At 39.8% G+C, this 14,414-nt stretch overlaps 1 protein-coding gene and 1 long non-coding RNA gene across 17 annotated transcripts in view; one reads left to right on the top strand and one right to left on the bottom strand.

Moving 5' to 3' along the window:
- Positions 1-14,414, top strand: part of tcf12 (transcription factor 12) — a 367,875-nt gene that overhangs the window by 244,943 nt on the left and 108,518 nt on the right. For 14 of the 16 annotated variants that reach the window (XM_038813403.1, XM_038813410.1, XM_038813409.1 and 11 more), the window contains 2 exons: positions 11,613-11,718; positions 12,150-12,289. In XM_038813403.1, the coding sequence (XP_038669331.1) occupies positions 11,613-11,718; positions 12,150-12,289 (246 nt within the window). Of the gene's footprint in view, positions 1-2,000; positions 2,170-11,612; positions 11,719-12,149; positions 12,290-14,414 lie in introns of those variants that run through there. The other 2 variants (XM_038813413.1, XM_038813416.1) reach the window with 2 other exon arrangements.
- Positions 1-14,414, bottom strand: part of LOC119974487 — a 104,050-nt gene that overhangs the window by 65,837 nt on the left and 23,799 nt on the right. The window lies entirely within an intron of this gene.

Here is a 14,414-nt window from a genome sequence, read left to right as displayed (position 1 = left end):
CTAATTTTAAGGATCTTTTAAGATCTTTATATATTTCCTGTCGACTTGGCGACTCTGACCCAATTCCTGGTGAAGGGATTCAGTTCTCGGAACAAAATGTCGGTCACAATTGATTATGAATGGAAACATCATTTGGATGCAGCATCCTTTTGGGTTTAGAGCTGATGATTATTGTTGACGGACGCCATGGATTAATCTTTGCGTGACATCACAATTCTTGATAACCGTGGAAAATGTCTAAGCCTCTAACGCTGTCTTGTGTTGTAAATCCTATCTTTGTAAAAAAAAATAAAAATAACCGGCGAGTTTGTCTGGCCTCCCGCAGCATGTTTCTCTGCTGCCAGAGGTGGCACGCCATTGGCTGGCTGCGGGATCTTCTGGTCCCACCGCTGCCAACAGCATTTCGTGTTGACTCCACCCCACGCTGCCAGGAAACCTGTGGTGGGGGTGTGCCATAGGCAGGACTGGAAAACACTGCCAGCATGAACAGCCGGAAGATTTTGCTCAAATTATTCAATACAGTTTGTGCATGACTGATGTCACTGCTCAGTACAGGATGCAAGGTCAGAAGTGGCAGTAATTCAGGTCACTTTCTGTGCGTCTCCCCCAGTAATTATGTCTGGCTAAAATAAAGGTTTAAAAGCGTCTCCAGCTGACTTGTTTGGCCGACAGAAGCTAGGATTAACACTTCCGTGACGTTAATGTGATAAATAGTTGCCTTGAGTTGCTATTGTCCAGAAAAGAGGTATCGTTCAATTTGATAGTTTCAGCTTGAATGTGGATATACCACAATTTTGAGGCATAATAGTTCAATCAGCGATGTTGATTTTTTTTTGTAGTAAGACTGTGCAAACAATTCATTAAAGCACAGAATTTTGGTATCTAGTAAAATGTTCTTTCCTTTCCATTTTCTAAACAGTGTTTTGCAGCGATTCAATTTTTTCGTGTCATGCAATATCAATATCAAGGGAGACTTGGGGAGATTTAAAGCCCTTTTTAACATATCACTGCCTGAAGAGACAAAACATTTATAAGGAGGTTCAGTGAATGGAATTGTTAATTGTAAATCAAAGCTTTTCCACTGGCCTCACAGGACCAAAATAGGTCCTCGTGGTCTCTGGAGGAAGTTGCACGTCATTTTGCCTGGCATTTTATTAGCCTGACGTATATTGTCCTTTTGCAGCTGCTTCTCAGCTTCACCAGAGTGAGGCTTGTGTATGCGTGTTAATGAATTTGCTTTTTCTACTCTGGTGTATTTTGTACTTCTGAATGCCTTTCACGTCCTTTGGTTTTTTTACTAAGTTAAACAGGACACAAAATAGTTGAAGAAAATTCAATCACTTTATATTTCATGTTTCAGGGCTTTTTTTCAATTGCACTGTCTTGTCATAAGACTGCAATGTAATATTATCTCTTAATATAAAACAACCAGACCTTCATTATACCATGAGCCGCATTATCAACTATCAAATGTTGGGCTCTTGGGAAATGTTATAATGAGTTTAGAGAGTACAGCTCTATTTGAGTAGTTTCCTGTTTCTCTGCACCATGGATTTACAGTGGTCACTTTTTTCTCATGTAAAATGCCTTTGTTCATATCTTTATTTACATACTTGGTAATTTGGGACCGAGACAGATGGCTGTGTTGCCAGAGTGTATTAGACCAAGTCTTTATTACTACAAGTGTGCTAATTTAATTAAAGCAAATGGATTAAATGTAGCTTTTTTTCTATTTTAGCCTTTGCTTCATTAAATGAAGCTAATGATCACAATAAAGGATATGAAAAGATAGTTAGCCATTATACAGTTTTTGGAGATAACTATTTTCTCTCCTGCTGTACTTCAATGTTCCCATTTAATTGTGTCTATGCTTTGACAAGTCCACTTCCAAGACTGAATATGGAATGCAGCCAATAAAGCTCCACCTCCCTCCCCTCGTTGTAGAGTAGAATGGTTCAGTCTACTTTGCATAAGTTCCTTCTGAGTAGATCCATGTGTGGAAAGATTAAAGAATTAGCCTGCCTGAAACTGTGCAGTTGAATGTGTTGCACTGTGAAGTGCACGGTTGCTGATCTCTCTGCACTAGATTTAGCCAGCAACATGTATTGCGCTTACACAGTGCCTGGTATGGGCAGCAATTCACTTATGTATTATTACAATAGGAAAACGGTGAGTGTCAATTTCCTTTGTGTGACATTTGTGTTGTAATTGGATAACATGATTAGTGGCACAATAGACACAGAGTTGTCAACAGTTGTAATATTTTAGTGTATAAAGCAAGCAGTTATATTCTACTTGGCTGTATTTCTGAAAAGTAATTGGTGTTTGTATGTCTAGAGCGTCTAGTGTATTTTTTGATGCTGCATAAGTTTTATTCGTGCACATTTGCACAAAATACACTAGTTCCTCTATAACTTGTTTTGCCTACAACATAAATTTTAGTGCAAATTGTTTGTGTTACATTCTGAACATTGATCAAACATAAATGGAAAGATTAAGGACTGTTTACCAACAAAAAAAGTTTAGAAGCGCAATAAGAGTCTCTGGGAACAATTACGAAACAGCCAGTTGGTTAGCTCTGAATTTCCTGTTTAAAGATGAGGTCCAGAAACTGGCTTTCATATTGTTCCATCTGTTTCGAATCAAATGAGCATTCTTGACCCTACAGGGAGTTAAATCTAATTCTCAGTCATGTCACTGATATTCTCTTTGAAACCCAGGACTTTGTACACAGTTTTACACCTTATCCAGCGACATGGTGCATTGTGTAGGTCGGAAGTGACCAATCAGGTGTTTCTTTCCCCAACAATATTATTGTGTGTTAGGTGAATGAGGAAATACAGCATTGTCAAAAATTTCATAAACTCTCCTAAACTGGAAAATTCAAAATCTGATTTTGATGTGTGCTTGTGAATAGTTTTATTCCGAATTGTGTGCTCCTTCTTCTATTAACTTAGATCATTCTTTATCAGATGAAAATGTAGGTCTAATAAATGCAGCGTAAGTTTGTCTGGCGTGGAATTAGATTTGATGAATGAGAGGAGGTTCTCGAGTATTATTTAAAATGCTGCTTTTTTAATTTAATTGCAGCTGTTAGTAGGTGGTGTGTGTTGGGGCTTGTAAGTAGACTTAGAAAGTTGATGTAATTTTGTGTTTTGCCTTATTTCTTCATTAGAACATGCTCTTTGTTCTTGAAGCAGTAAAGCACAGCTTTGATCTTTTAAGTATTTCCAGCTCGTAAGGGATAGTAGGGTTGGATATTGTTGAGGGGAATCCGAAGAAAATTGATAGCATGTGCCTGCAGTAGGTCAAAGGTGACCTTTCTGAGCTTGCACAGTGAGTAAATAGATAATAAATTATGCCAGAGACCTGTGTGCAGATGTCAATGCCCTAAAAATCCTCTGTGAATTCCAAATAATTAATTACAGGAGGTTGTGCCAAATAAGAGCCTGCAACTTTTCCTGTGCGTTTATGAAATGTACACACTAATAAACACATAAAATAACTTTTGGAACGTTAATTGTGAGAGTGGGGGAAAGAATAGGTGATTGGGGTCAGTGGTCTAAAGACTGTCTTTATCATCTTTTTAAGCTGCAAGCTTTGTATTTTAAGACTCCACAAAATTCAACCACATCTAAAATTTGCAGTTTTGATACCAGAAAATAATTAATTGTATAGTGTGTTCGCGTAAAGTAATTATACTTGGTATATTGTTGTGAGTTAATCTGTTTGCATATTTCCAGACGTGGTTCTTATTTTGAAGTCAAATCAGATCCTTTTTATAAATTAATTGCTGTTACGTCGACATTTAGCCCTCCTTTAGCCAGGAGGGTGGGATCTGTTGGACAATGGACATTTCCACAGCTGCTGTTACTGGGGGTCTATTGGATTGGTACCCTGTGCTTGGATACTTGTGCCTGCTGATTTGTGCTCTGATTTGCTCCCCAAGAAAGTCTTGCCACTGCAAGGTGTTTTATCTTTGGCTTTGTTTAAAGCCGGAAAATCAGACTACTAAAATTCAGTTTTTGTGGTGATCAACACTGCGTTGGTTGTAAAGTTTGAAGCTGAGCCATCTGCATGCCATTCCAGGCTTTGTATGTTTTCCATTTATTCAGGTTTTTAAGTAAATGATAATGACCCACTGCCATGACATTTACAAAGTAGGAGATAATTGACTTTGTATTTCTGTGAAATTGCTACCATGCAGTAAAGACTGGGGTCATCGTTGTACCAGATGATGGATCACCTTGTGCCTATAGAGAGAGCGGTGATGCAGTGGCTTGCATTTAGCATATTGGGGTTGCCATATGGAGATATAGATTTGCACAAAGTCTAATTGGAATATTTATCCACCTCTCTTCAACTATAATTACCCTATCTAAATGCAACAAGAATCTCATTTTAACATGTATTGTTCTGCTTCGAGAAAAACTTTCACCTCGTAATTAACTTCTAACAAATACTGTGGATGTTTGGTTCCCATCAGTGTGATTTAAAAACTTATACTTGTTGCACAATTGCACACAGTTACCAACCTTGATAAAGAGACAAAATTATAGATTAATATACAGTGATTAGGTAAAGTAGAAATACTAAAGCCGGAAGCAATTGCCATGAGACTGTTGGTCGTGTAGCATGACCAGTTTTCATTGCTAGAGATAAACATTTGAAGCAAAGGATGATACAAGATTGAGGAGACGATACAAGGCTGTGAGGAAAGAGCAGGGATGTGGGATTAATTTTGGATACTTCAGCAAAGAGCTAACACTGACACCATACGTGGAACAGCTCCTTCTCTGCTCTAAGTGTACTTACTTGCATTTTTCCCTCAAGCTTATTAGTAATCCAGACATATGAAAGCTTTCTGTGATTGACTGATTAAAATTTAATTTGTTAAAATAGCAATTGGAGAAAATCCCGTACCAGCCTCCCCGAACAGGCGCTGGAATGTGGCGACTAGTGGCTTTTCACAGTAACTTCATTGCAGCCTACTCGTGACAATAAGCGATTTTCATTTCATTTTATGTAAGTTGTTGGATTTTTAAAATTTGTCCATTGGTTGAGTCAGGTGTGTCTGGGTGCTAGATTTCAATTTCACTGAATTGATGGGAGTTAGCCTCTCTTAGAAATTATTTAGGCAAACTCTCAGTGCCATTGAACAATCTCGCACTTGCTAATTGGGGGGTAAATCCATAGGTGCAAACAGTCCTCTATATCGGAGAGACCAAACGCAGACTGGGTGATCACTTTGCTGAGCACCTTTGGCCTGTGCGCATTCAGGACCCTGACCTTCCTGTTGCTTGCCAATTTAACAAAAGACCCTGCTCCCATGCCCACATGTCTGTTCTTGGCCTGCTGCAATGTTCCAGTGAAGCGCAACGCAAACTGGAGGAACAACATCTCATCTTCCGGCCTGAACATCGAATTCAACAACTTCAGATGATCAGCTGTACCCCACTTCGACTCATTTGTTTTCATTTCATTTTAACTGTCCTTTACCATTTCTTTCTTTATTAATATACATTTAATTTCCCCCCTCAATCTTATCCACCTTTCCTTCACCTTTCTCCTGTTTGCTTCCCCCTTCCCCTCCCTCCCACATCTACCATTCATCCTCTGATGTTAGTTTCCCTGCTGTTTGACCTTTCACATCTTTTGTCCTCTCTGTGGACTCCTTCCCCTTGGTTTCTGTGGCCATTAGCACCCGGTTTCCCTGGGTTTCTGTGGCTATGACTCATCTTTCATTCTCACTCCACAGTATAAATATTTCCCACTGTTTCTGTCTGTTAGCTTTGACAAAGAGTCATTTGACTCAAAACGTTAGCTCTTTTCTCTCCCTACAGATGCTGCCAGACTTGCTGAGATTTTCCAGCATTTTCTCTTTCACTTCCCATTTCTTTGTTCAATTAGTGCTCAATCGGTCAGCTTGAGCCTATAAGTATGGCTGGGGATGGAGCTATAAAGACGTTTTGGACACCATGCAGATTGGGCAGAGTACAATAAGTTTCAACCACTGTGTCTAACCGACACTATACTAAACTTAACCTCAGGATAGTTGATTTTAACATTGAGTGCCTAAAGTAGTCTTCATTGAGTCGCAAAAATTCTCACGGTAATTGTATTTGCTGTTTGCACAACCTTCCATTTAGAACATAAAGTGATGGAACTGATGGGAAACTGACTCGAAAGATTGCAACCATCATCACACTCCTTGCCTTTTGTACCATGAAGTATTTTGTCAGGTCATCTCTCTCACACTCGTATTCTATCTCAAACCTTCCCTTTTCTCGCTCTCTTGCTCCTCTCTTCTCTCTCTCTCCTCTCTCCCTCTCTGCTCTCTCTCTGCTCTTCTCTCCTCTCTCTCTCTCCTTGTCTCTCTCTCTCCGCCTTCACTTGCTTATTACATTTTATCTCCCTTCAGTTCTGAAGAAAGGGCCTTGATCTGAAATGATAACTCTGTTTATCTTCACAGATGCTGCCAGACCTGCTGAATGTTTCCAGCGCTTTGTTTTTATTTCAGATATACAGAATCGGGCAGTATTTTGCTTTTGTTATAATTTGTTCACATTCATAACCTGGATTCGAAGTGGGCCTGTTTTATTCTAACTGTCAAATGTACTTATTTTCTTTTTAAATATCTTAGTCCAGGAGCAGGTTCATTGTAGATTCACCAGCATGTTGCCAGGGTTCCAAGGGTTAAATTACAAGAATACATAAACTAGGTTTACAAGATTACATAAACTAGGTTTATATTCCCTGGGATTTTGAAAGGAATTGCAAGGGTGATGGAGAGAATTTTTATCTGCTGGTGTGTTAGACGATGATAATGGGGCAGAAAATCAGAGCCAGGCTGTTCAGGAGAAAAGTTAGGAAGTATTTCAACGTGCAAAGAATGGTAGAAGACAAGAACTCGCTCCCACAAAAAGCTGTGGATGCTGAGTGATTCTAAAATGGATAAGATTTTTGCTAGCCAGGGATATTGAGGAATATGGAGGCAAAGTGGGAGGAAGGCGTAAGGATACAGGTCACCCACGATCTTATTGAAAGGCAGTGCAGTATTAAGGAGCTGAATGACCTATTCCTGTCCCTATGTTCCAGTGAAATATCAAGTATATACAGCTTTACAACATGCTTTATTGTAAGGACTCCTAAAACAAATGGGGCACATTTCCAATGACCTGACCCCCTTACATTATATTAAAATTATATACTTAGACCATTATAATTTCTAAAGCTAATAAGGAAAATTCATATTTCTCAGTATTTCATGCATTTGTGAAGTTTTCCACTCCAGAGATATTGTAAATTTGTCTGGATCACTTTGGCTTTAACTGCAGTTGACACATTTTATTTTGGCCTGTGTGCATCTTCCCCACCATTGGGTACCGTGCCTTCAGATGCCAAAGACCCAAGTACTGGAGTACTAAATAAGGGGAGGTGGTGGCGTAGTGATTTGGTCACTGGACTAGTAAACCAGAAATACTCTGGGGCCCGGGTTCGAAATCCGCCACTTCAGATGGTGAAATTTAAATTCAATAAAAATCTGCAATTATAAGTCTAATGATGCCCATGAAACCATTGTCATAAAAAACCCAGCTGGTTCACTAACGTCCTTTTAGAGAAGGAAATCTGCCATCCTTACCTGGTCTGGCCTACATGCGACGCCAGACCTACATGTGACGCCAGGCCCACAGCAATTTGGTTGACTCTGGATTGCTCCCTCAAGGGCAATTAGGAATGGGCAGTAAATACTAGCTCAGCCGCGGTGCCCACGTCCCATGAACAAAAAAAAAAAGTTGCTCTGCCCCTCGACTTCCCTTTTAAGATGAAAAAGAAAGGTTTGCATGTATGGAGCATCTGCCACAGCCTCTGAGCGGCTCAAAGTACCTTACAACCAATGAAATACTTTTCATGTAGTCAGTGAGGTAGGAAACACAGCAGTCAACTTTCGCACAGGAAGTTTCCACAAACAGCAATGTGCTAAATGACAGGTAATTTGTTTTTGTGATATTAATGAACGTAAATGTGGCACATAAGAGGCACTGAAATTCATTATTTTTACACTTGTTAGAAAGACCCAATGAGAAAGAAAAAGTCCCACCCATTTCAAAAAGAACACCCGAAGACAATATTATACTAAAACGGTATAACCAAAGTGAAGTTAATAACGCAGGTTTTGCACTGTTCTTGTTTTATTGAATCATCTGTATGGATGATTGTAGCGACTGGCCCTCAGGCCTCTGTGATCCATGTTTTTTCCAGATTAACAGCAAGAAGTGCATGAAATGGAACAGTTGCTTCTCTCCTCTTCCTCAGTGGGTTGATCATTTCTTGACTTGGGCATTTATTGTTGTTGGTTAAATTCAAAATTAAATAGCCAAATCATAGGAATTGAGGGCTGGAGTGCCTTTAAAAAATCATCACATATTAAAAATTGTGGAGACAAAATCCAGGCATTAAATTATCCTCCCAAATCCTGTTTTTTTTGTGTGACATTGTTCTTATTCGTTCTTCCAACACCCTACCCCACCCATTCGTCTTAAAATTTGTAAGGGACTGGTTGTTGGATTTTAATGTTTATGCATTGATATGAAGTGAGGCTTTCTCACCATGGGACTTCAGCAATTTCTGGTTTGATATTTAACGGTTTTATTAAAGCGTGACCATTTTGCTTCGGGAATATGTTATAATTAAGTGCATATTTCAACATATGCTATTGAGATGAGTGCAAAGCTGATGCTTCTGCTAGATTCAAATAATAATTGGTCTTTCTGATCTTTTTTTCAACTTAAGTTGGGTTTTAATTACTTGATGGTTACTTGTAGCAGAAACTCTCATCAAATCTGAGTCAGTATTTCCATTGACTACAGCTGTTCATGAAGGTATTCCTCAGTTCAAGAATACTCATCCATACTGAAATTAGTCCATTCTTAATAGGGAATATATAAATGCTAAAATTTAATCTTTCCATCAAAACAGTGGCAACATAGTATTGCTGCTATAGTTCAAAATTATTCTGTGACTTTTAGAGTTTGTTTTAAGCAATAAATGAAGGTCACTTCTGTCTTTGGATTAATCTGCCTTGCCTTTGGGGAGGATGTGGGAACGTTGCCATTTGTGTCAGTAGAGATGAGTTTTATTGGCTTTTTGCTGTAACTCCTGTGGACTGCTCTTGGTTTCTATTGAGCTCTGTTCCTTGCCAGACAGGCGTGTTGTCTACAATATGCTTTATTGATGTTTCAGCATGAAGGTTATGTCCATTTCCACCAGCACATCAAAGCAGCAAGGGAATGGATGGATCAGGTGCAATACGGTCTGATCTATACTGTTAAATTGTACTTATTCAAAGAATGACAAGCTCATTTGTTCAATCTGTTCTAGTTTGTAAACCCATGAATTAAAGATTTGCGTTATAAAAACGTTTCAAGAATTAAAATTTTGCTCAATTTTAGTTTCATAATGGATGTTTGAATAATTACTGCTGATGAAGGATCATTTATTGAGCTGTAATTAAATTGAATTTTGTCACCCGCAGTGACAATTTTTCTCCTTCAATGAAGTAGTTGAATTTTTGTTCAAGTACTTTGACAGGCACTTGTCATCTGATATCTTTTTGACCCTTCCTGTGCGAACCTTGATTGAGAGTGTCAGCAGGCTATGCGACTGAAGGAGTCATCACTGCTGAGCTTTGTGAGCATGGCCACTGCCATGAATAGCTGAACAGTGATCAGGCCTCCACTTCCCATGTGCTGGTTATAATCCAGTGATTCACACCTATTCAAAGGAATATGGAGGTGGTTTGCTCCTGTCCTAAGTGAGATGAGTAGTTCACTCCATGCTGCAAATGTGGGGCTGCAGTTGGTCCTCTTCCTTTTAGTTTGCATTTCACATGGCTTGGCAGACCCCTTGGAAAGTCTCTATAGGCTCCAGTTTGGGAACCACTGTTGTATTGACTGTAAACTCCCCAGCTGAGATCCAATTTAGCACAGATTAAGCATTAAACTCGGGCCTTTTCTGATCTGCATGCATTAACTATTCACTGGATAAACTCACTGAGCTATCAGGGGAGCGCTGATCTGTAACTTTAAATAATCATGTACGCAAAGCAGCTTGTCATTTTAGCTCCTAGCTCTCTGGTTTGTGATAGTGAAATGAACCTCAAGACTAGCCTGTTAAAAACAGGAATTGGTGCAGGAGATCAGATGACACGAGGGATCTGTTTCTAATTTGTGGACTGTTCTGATTATAACTCTGAGAAACTTGGTCTTTCTGTGGCATTGGCTGACTATTTAGACTCCATCTGGAGCTAATGAAATTATTGAGACCACATCAATATGGTTTGGCGCACAAAGCCTTTGATCCCAGAATCAAGGCTGGCACTAGCTTGTTTCATAACTGAGCAGTTATTTCTGTTCGTAAAAGCTGAGAGGTATGCGTATTTTGGATAGGCTCGAAAGTAGAAAATAACAGATGCTGCTCACAAAATATTCATACTGCTATTATTTGGAGCTAAGATTACTTGATGGGTATAAATCTTGTTTCAGCAATGGATGAGTCGTTTGCTTATTTTATTTGTTAAATATGACATTCAAATAAAAATTGGGCTGAGTGGAAATACAGCAGAACTCCTATAGGTGATCTCTGATGTAAAATATATATACACTGCAGCTCGCATTTCCAATTTTGTAACACAACATCAAGTGCTTTCTCTTATTGATCAAAGCACATCTTCTCCATGAAGTTGCCTTTATTCTTCAGTTTTAGTTGACAGTGATGGATTAACCAACTGCCTGGGCATATGCTGTTTGTTTGTGATACAAAGACAGAAGCCACTAAACCTGTTTAAGCTAATGTATTTGAAGTGACACATGACAAAAAGATATTTTCTAAACCTGAGCTGTCCTGTTACACTTTGTCATTTTTTTCTGCTCTGCCCCAGATCTGTGCCTGTTGCAGCTAGCTGCCCCAGAGCTGTGCCTGTTGCAGCTAGCAGTTTGGATTTGATAGGGAAGGGTGGGTTCTCTGTTTCCCCAACATTTCTAAACTTGATCTGATGGTTAGTACTTGACAGTTGAGAATGCTCGTACATGGCTTTATTTTGAAGCAAAGGGAAACATTTGTCATTCCCCTGTCATGATTAATGGCAACCTTTGGAAGATTGCTTAATATTGAAACCTAAGATAACACAGCAACGTCAGGCCATGGATTACTTTTGGGTAAACAAACTACGCCAAAATGGTCGAGAAAGTAAATGTTCTATAAAGTATTATGCAATGAATTGATCTGGTGTGTGTGACATGAGTACAAGTATTTCCTTTACCTGAAGTTGATTTATTTGCTAAATGGTTGTGACACGTAAAAACTATTAAATCTGCAAATAATATGTTGAATTTAATTGAACCATAGGCCACCAAATTTTCCAAAACACGATTTCACTTTTTGTAGTTTACGTTCTTTTGTGTCCTCTCTATTTATATAAATAAAACGCCGTCATCTGCTTTGAGTTTTGTTCTGATCTTCAACTGCCTACATTTGAAGCAGAAACCCGAAAACATTGTAAACTTAAAAGCAGCATTTTACTGATTTATTTTAATTTTTCTTCCTTTCTGCAGGTTTATGCACCTTCTCCGAGCTCAGATGATTTTAACAGGGAATCTCCCAGTTACCCATCACCCAAACCACCCAGCAACATGTTCGCCAGTGCGTTCTTTATGCAAGGCAAGTTGCCGTTCTTAAATAATATTAAAATAAAGCCTGTGGGAAAGTGTACTTGAAGAGCTGTCCAACACTAATTTGTGCTGGAGGTGATTTTTATGTTGCTTGTTACTGCTGTGCAATCTGCATTGAATCTACAGTGTATGTTTCCAAACAAATGAAAACTTACTGACATTTGGAAGCTTCAATTTTATTAAAACAAAGCTGCAATGTTTCACATCTATTTGTAATGAATTTGTTTCTTGCCAAAGATTGACCATGGTCTGCTGAGATTTATTACTATGTTGCTCGTGGACCTGGTGTCATTGAAAGTCTTGATTACACACAATAGTTTGTGTTTTCTCAGCTGTGAACAGTAGGATTAGATATCAAATAGAAGTGTTTGAATTTTCTCAGTTAAACTTCATTAATAAAATATCCTTTTTCCCCAAAAGATGGAAATCACAATTCTTCTGATCTTTGGAATTCATCGAATGGGATGCACCAGCCAAGTTACGGAGGAATGTTGGGAAGCTCTTCCTCACATGTCTCTCAATCTAGCAGCTATAGCAGTCTGCATACGCATGATCGCTTGGTAAGGATAAGTTAAGTCAATCAATTAAATGTTCCAGTACATGTTCTACAGAATGTCAGAAGCTAGTCACACTTTGGGTAGCTGCTGAAGCATTTCAGGGGTGAGATGTAGAGTGCATTGATTTCTATAAAAATACCAAAGAGATTAGTCTCCCCATTTCAATATGGTTCAAAAATTAATTCAATGGGATTTCAGTAGAGAGAATTCCCCAAATTCCTACTGCTTGCTCTTGCATTCAGATTGACTACAACTTGGATTTCACATTTGTTTTAATGTAGAAAAACACCCTAAGCTGCTTCAGTAGATTTAATGCAAAAGACTCGGTGAAAATGAAGTGTGCGCAATTTGGGCAAACGTTTTTTTGGCACTGGTTAAGAGTAAGGTAACAGTGTAGGGATAATGGCTATGTACGCCAAATGGCACATATAACGAATGGTATCACCCAGGGATTTGTGCTGAGCTCTGCTTTTCATAATATTTATTGGTGACTTAGCTGATGACACAAAGTGATGCAATAAGTGGCATTGTCGTTGGACCAGTAATCCAGAGACCCAAGGTAATCCTCTGGGGAACCGGGTTCAAATTCTACCATCAACAGATGGTAGAATTTTGAACTCAATAAAACATCTGAAGTTAAAAGTCTAATGATGATGAAACCATTGTTGATTGTCGTAAAAACCCAACTGGTTCACCAATGTTTTTTAGGGAGGGAAACCTGCTTGCCTTATCTGGTTTGGCCTATGTGTGACTCCGGACCCACAGCAATATGATTGACTCTTAAATGCCCTGATAGGCCACTTGGTTGTATTCAACCACTATCAAAGAGAAAATAAAGAAATGAAACTGGATGGACCCCCCGGCATTGACCTAGGCATTGGAAACAACAATGGCAAGCCCAGTCTTGTCGACCTGCAAAGTCCTCCTTACTAACTACCAAAATTGGGAGACCCGTGTCTCTGACTAGTCAAGTAATACCTGACAGTCACATTCACGGAATCATACCTTAGAGATAATGTCCCTGGCACTGCAATCATCATTCCTGGGTATGTCCTGTCTCTCCGGCAGGACAGACTCAGCAGAGATGGCGGCGGCAAAGTGGTACATAAAGGGAGGGAGTTGCCCTGGCAGTCCTCAACATCGACTCTGAGCCGCATGAAATCTCATGGCACCAGGTCAAACATTGGAGTATTGTCAGTGCCCATAGCCTTGGCAGTATCCAGTGTCTTCGGCCGTTCCTGACTTCACGTGGAGCGAATCGAATTGGCTGAAGACTGACATCAGTTAAGCAGCTAGTTATAGACCGAGTTAAACGATTCCACAACCAACGGATCAGATCTATGCTCTGCAATCCTGCCACATTCAGCCGTGAATAGTGTGGGACAATTAACCAACTCTCGAAGGATGCTCCAGAAATATCCCCATCCTCAATGATACAGAAGACCGCTGAGACATTCGCAACAATCTTCAGCCAGAAGTGCCAATTGGATGATCCATCTCCAGATGTCAGTCTTCAGCTCCACGTGATGTCAGGAAAGGGTTGAAGTCACTGGATATTGCCACGGCTACGGGCCCTGACAATATTCCAACAATAGTCCTGAAGACTTGTGCTCCAAAACTTGCCATGCTTCTAGCCAAGCTGCTCTAGTACAGCTGCAACATTGGCATCTAAATGGCAATGTGTAAAATTGTCCAGGTATATCCTGTACACAAGAAACAGGACAAATCCAACTCGGTCATTGCCACCCTAACCAACCTCACAAAGTAATGGAAGGAGTCATCCACAGCGCTATCAAGCGGCACTCACTTAGCAGTGACCTGCTCACGGATGCTCAGTTCAGGTTCTATCAGGGTCACTGAGTTGCTGACCTCATGGTAGCATTGGCTCAAATACGGACAAAAGAGCAGAATGCCAAAAGTGAGGTTAGAGTCCTTGACATCAAGGTAGCATTTGACCATGTATGGCATCAAGGAGCCCTAGAAAAACTGGAGTCAATGGGAATTAGGGGGAAAACCCTGGTTGGAGTCATAGCTAGCCCAAACGAAGATGGCTGTGTTGGTTGGAGGTCAATCCTCTTCGGTGTCAGGCCTTCACTGCAGGGGTTCCTCAGGGTAGTGCACTAGGTCC

Source organism: Scyliorhinus canicula, chromosome 12 (genome assembly GCF_902713615.1).
Source record: "Scyliorhinus canicula chromosome 12, sScyCan1.1, whole genome shotgun sequence".
Lineage (NCBI taxonomy): Eukaryota > Metazoa > Chordata > Chondrichthyes > Carcharhiniformes > Scyliorhinidae > Scyliorhinus > Scyliorhinus canicula.
This window is presented reverse-complemented; position numbering and strand designations above follow the sequence as displayed.